The following is a 4989-nucleotide window of genomic DNA, read 5'->3' on the forward strand; positions in this document are numbered from 1 at the left end:
CAGAGGACATGGGGCTGGCCGAGCGGCCCAGAGACGGGTTCCTGTGCGCACGGGCCGGCTGACAGCAGGCGAGTCCCTACCCGCCGCGCCCGTGTGGGCTCCCAGCCAGCCGCCGTGCGCACTGGGGCTGGGCTCCCGCGGCCCGGCGGGCACGCGGCGCTGTCCGTGGTGCTGCCGGCGCCGGGCGGGGCGGGGGCGGGGCGAGGGTAGCAGCCAATGGCGGGGGCGCTGCGCGGGTCGCGGGGGGCGGCAGGCTGGGCGCGGGGCGCACACGGCAGCGCGCTGCACTCGGGTCGTAGGGACGCTCCCGCAGAGGCTCTGCTCCAGCTCCGTTCCGGCTGCAGCGGTCGTGCCGCTGGCCCCATTTGGCTCAGAATCCGGCCCGGGCCCCCTCGGTGCCGCCCGCCCCGGCCTCGGCGCTCGCGGACCATGTGCCGGGCACCCCCCGAGGAATCCAGCCGGGCCGAGAGTCCGCAAACACCAGACTCCCGGGCCGGGGCCCCTCCCGCCCGCCCAGCCGGCGGTCCGCGCCCTGCCCTGCGCCCCGGTGCCGCGTGAGCCGGCGAGGCCATGGAGCGCGCGCCACCCGACGGGCCGCTGAACGCGTCGGGGGCGCTGGCTAGCGAGGCGGCGGCGGCGGCGGCGGCGGCGGGCGGGGCGCGCGGCTTCTCCGCCGCCTGGACCGCGGTGCTGGCCGCGCTCATGGCGCTGCTCATCGTGACCACGGTGCTGGGCAACGCGCTGGTCATGCTCGCCTTCGTGGCTGACTCGAGCCTCCGCACCCAGAACAACTTCTTTCTGCTCAACCTCGCCATCTCCGACTTCCTCGTGGGTAAAGCCCCCAGCCCCCGCCCCCGCCCGAGCCCTGGAGCGCCCCGCCCGCCGGGCCAGCAGGGACTGGAGCGCGGAACTAGGCTGCCTTTAGTTCAGGCACAGGCCCCCGCCAGGGGCCCCGGCCTGGGGAGGGGGCATCCGGGACTCGAGGGGCGGTGGGCGCGAGTGAAGTTCCTTGCCTCCCAGGGCAGGGGCTGGGGAGGGATGACCCCGAGGAAGGGGCGGGAGCGGGCCGGCGCAAGGCGAGGCGCCAGGCTCAGCAACCGCGGGTGCAGCGCTGGCTCTTGCGGTAGCCAAACAAAGGCTGCGGCGGACTCGGGACGCGCGGAGGGCGCAGCGGGGAGGTTTGCAGGAAGGAATATGGAAGGGGGTTGTTAGAGACGTGTTGGGGGAGGGGGCCGTAGGGAAGGCGGGGGTGGGGTGGGGGGGAGATGCTTCCAGGAGCGCGCTCTCACGTGTCCGTGCACTGCTGCCGGCTGGGAGGCTGGGCGAGGAGGGGGCCGGAGCGCCAGACACCTGTTGGGGCTGCGAGGTGCGTCTGCCAGACGCTCAGAGCGGGGCTGGGCGTTGGGAGTGGCTGATGTGGCGGCAGCCAAGTGCCCTTTGAGTCAGGAGAACGGCGTTCTTGGTTTCTGAGCTGATGAGGAAAGGCTGTTCAAAGCCAGGGTAGGGGCTGGGGTCCAGTGGGCGGGAGGAGAGGGAAGAAATTCTCTGTCTTTCTCCCACTGGGGACTGAGAGGGCTGGAAAGAAGCCTGGGAAGTACCCAATCCGGGCTCAGGGGCTCATTGTGCCCAAAGGTCCCCATCCAGAATCTTCCCTCCTGTCCCCAAGTCCAGGGGACGCTAATGGGGCTGGGGGCTGGGCAGGGTTTCAAGGTGAGCTGCAGGGCAGCAGGTATGCCTCAGCCGGATGGAGTGGGTGGGTAAGGTGACAGATGCTGGCCCCAGAAAGGTGGTGACTGCCAGGTCCTGCCTGTCTGTACTGCGGTGGGTCCGACCCCAGGCCCCATGCAGCCATGGCCCTACTCTTCCACAGGGGCCTTCTGCATCCCACTGTATGTGCCCTACGTGCTGACTGGCCGCTGGCCCTTTGGCCGGGGCCTGTGCAAGCTGTGGCTGGTGATGGACTATCTGCTCTGCACCTCCTCCGTCTTCAACATCGTGCTCATCAGCTATGACCGCTTCCTGTCGGTCACGCGTGCTGTGAGTCTGGGATGGGGGTGCGTGCCCATGTTCACTCTTGTGGGAGGTGGTCAGGAGTGGCCACTGGAGGCACTGGGCAGGGAGCACCACTTCTGAGTTGTGGGCAGTGCCAGGTGGGCTTGGTCCCCGCCAGCCTCACACCTGACATGCCAGGCATTCTATATGGCCAGCTGCCCAGTGGGTGCCATTTGCTGCTGGTAGGCCTTGTCCTGGGACAGGCAGGAGGAGCAGTCTGGACCTGGCATCAGATGTCACTGAAGGAAGGGGGGGTCTTCAGCCTCTACTCTGAGGCAGGTCCAAAGTCTCAGGCTGAGGGAGGATCTGGGCCAGAGGCCCTTGGTGGCCCCCCACATTCCCCCCAGGAAGATGGTCATGGCTCCTGGCTCCATGGGTGTCCCCGATGTGAGTGGCCACCATGAGTTAGGGGCCCTCACTGCCATGTGTGCATGTGGCCAGTGGTACTGGAGCAGAGGGCTCTCCTGCCCCCTCGTGTTCTCCTTGATGACGACATCTGGCACCCGACAGCCCTCTGCTCAGGGGCCACATGCGTCCTCATCTAGAGAGGCCATGGGACAGAGTGCAAAGAGCATAGTTTCGGAGACTGACAGGCCTGGATCAAAGCCCAGCTCTGCCCCCTCAGCTGATGCACCTGGTGTCTCCCTCCCTCCTTGAGCCATTGAGAAAGAAAGTGGGGAGAACAACGGGGCTGTTATAAAGATTAAATGAGATGATACCTGAAAAGTGCCCAGCACGGAACCTGGCACACTGTGGGTATTCAAGAGACAGGGACAACACGAGCACGTTGCGTGAGCTCACAGCCAGAGGGAATGGTAAACAGGCAGCCTGGTGGTGTCACAGGTCATCAGCCAGCCAGGGTTCCAGGGGGAGGGGAGAGGGAAGGAGGAGACGAGGAGAAGGGAAAAGCATCCTGTGAAGGAAGGCTGGCACACGGAGGCCGCCCGGAGCTCCGGGTCCAGTGCTGCTGCTGCAGCTGGTGGCAGCGCTGACCTGGGTCCCCTTCCGTCCTGACCCGGCAGGTCTCCTACCGGGCCCAGCAGGGCGACACGCGGCAGGCGGTGCGGAAGATGGTGCTGGTGTGGGTGCTGGCCTTCCTGCTGTACGGGCCGGCCATCCTGAGCTGGGAGTACCTGTCGGGCGGCAGCTCCATCCCCGAGGGCCACTGCTATGCCGAGTTCTTCTACAACTGGTACTTCCTCATCACGGCCTCCACGCTCGAGTTCTTCACGCCCTTCCTCAGTGTCACTTTCTTCAACCTCAGCATTTACCTAAACATCCAGAAGCGCACCCGCGACCGGCTGGACGGGGTGCGGGAGGCGGCCGGCCCGGAGCCCCCACCCGAGGCCCCGGGCTCCCCGCCGGCCGTGTGGGGCTGCTGGGGCTGCTGGCCGACGGGGCGTGGGGAGGCCGTGCCGCTGCACACGTACCGGGGCGGCGAGGCAGGCGAGGCGGCCCTGGGGGGCAGCGGAGGGGGCACCGCGGCCTCGCCCTCCTCCAGCTCAGGCAGCTCCTCTCGAGGCACAGAGCGGCCCCACTCGCTCAAGAGGGGCTCCAAGCCATCGGCGTCCTCGTCGCTGGAGAAGCGCATGAAGATGGCGTCCCAGACCATCACCCAGCGCTTCCGGCTGTCGCGGGACAAGAAGGTGGCCAAGTCCCTGGCTGTCATCGTGAGCATCTTCGGGCTCTGCTGGGCCCCCTACACTCTCCTGATGATCATCCGGGCCGCCTGCCACGGCCACTGCGTCCCCGACTACTGGTACGAGACGTCCTTCTGGCTGCTGTGGGCCAACTCGGCAATCAACCCCATCCTCTACCCGCTGTGCCACTACAGCTTCCGCCGCGCCTTCACCAAGCTGCTCTGTCCCCACAAGCTCAAGGCCCAGCCTCACAGCTCCCTAGAGCACTGCTGGAAGTGAGCGGCCCTCCTGGCATCTTGGGGCCCGGGCTTCCCTGGGCGGCACCCCGGGTGTGAACCAGGCCTTGTCTGCAGCCCACCCGACGTGCCACGGCAGCCTCTTGGGCCATCTGCCTGCAGCGGAGGCAGCTTGGCGGGCTGGCCAGAGGGGCCCTCGCTGCCTGAGCTGGAATGTGGGTGGCTCCCCTGCCACTCAGATGCTAGCCCCACCTCAGGAGGGACAATCCAGCGCTCTCAGCCTCGATGCTCACCCCCCACAGTGGGATAGTGGTGTCCACCCTCTGCACAATTGCTGCTGGTGTCCTTGCCAAAGCAAACGCCTGCTGTGTGCTCCAGGCTGCTTGACCCAGCGGTCTGCCCCTGCACGCGCACACCTGTCTGTACACACCTGCACACCTTTCCCCGCTCCAAGCCTGGGCCCCCAGCTCTGCTGCCGTCCGTCCCCTGCATAAGCCTGGGTCCGGCTCCTTCATTCCTCTTCCCTCCAGCTCTCTCTGCCCCCAAAGTGCCAAGTGGCCCCCAGGAACCTCGCAGCCATTCTCTGCTTTCCCATTCTGGATGTTTCAGGAAGACAAAGAACAAGAAAACACATCCGTGAACTCGATGTTCCTTGGATGTTTAATCAAGAGACAAGATTGCTGAGGAGCTCAGGGCTGGATTGGCAGGTGTGGGCTCCCACGCCCTCCCTCCTCAGGCTGCCGCTTCCGGCTGAGCTGCGCCAGCTGCTTCTGCCCACCCTGCCCCCGGCTCGGGCTGCTGGGCCCTGACTGGCAGCTCTGAGAGTAGCCAGGGTCCCTCAGTACTGCTTGTCCAGCAGGCTGCTCATCTGCTCAACCAGCCTTTCCTGGGGTAGACGGTGGGAGGGCCTCTGCCCTGCCCTGAGGGTCCTGGGCTCACAGGGGCAGCCAGAGGGGACGGGGTGGGGGGCTGTGCCTAGCGGAGCGGCTGATTCTCCATGTCCCATGCACCCCATCAGCACTGTGCATGCTCCACTCCCCACAGCCTGCCTGCTGGCTCTG

The 4989-nt window shown here is 66.8% G+C and overlaps 1 protein-coding gene across 1 annotated transcript; it reads left to right on the forward strand.

Moving 5' to 3' along the window:
* The first annotated feature begins 268 nt into the window (after window positions 1-268).
* HRH3 (histamine receptor H3) lies at window positions 269-4596 on the forward strand. Its single transcript, XM_033094500.1, has 3 exons — window positions 269-832; window positions 1871-2037; window positions 3075-4596. Exons 1-3 carry the CDS (start codon window positions 571-573, stop codon window positions 3969-3971), a joined length of 1326 nt encoding a protein of 441 aa, XP_032950391.1. The 5' UTR covers window positions 269-570; the 3' UTR covers window positions 3972-4596.
* Window positions 4597-4989: the final 393 nt, after the last annotated feature.

The sequence above is a fragment of the Rhinolophus ferrumequinum genome, chromosome 23 (assembly GCF_004115265.2).
Source record: "Rhinolophus ferrumequinum isolate MPI-CBG mRhiFer1 chromosome 23, mRhiFer1_v1.p, whole genome shotgun sequence".
NCBI lineage: Eukaryota > Metazoa > Chordata > Mammalia > Chiroptera > Rhinolophidae > Rhinolophus > Rhinolophus ferrumequinum.

Coding starts and splice junctions, on each gene's coding strand:
- HRH3 (XM_033094500.1), top strand. CDS start 571: ATGGAGCGCGCGCCACCCGACGGGCCGCTGAACGCGTCGGGGGCGCTG. Junction 833..1,870: donor CATCTCCGACTTCCTCGTGG/GTAAAGCCCCCA, acceptor ACTCTTCCACAG/GGGCCTTCTGCATCCCACTG. Junction 2,038..3,074: donor TCCTGTCGGTCACGCGTGCT/GTGAGTCTGGGA, acceptor CTGACCCGGCAG/GTCTCCTACCGGGCCCAGCA.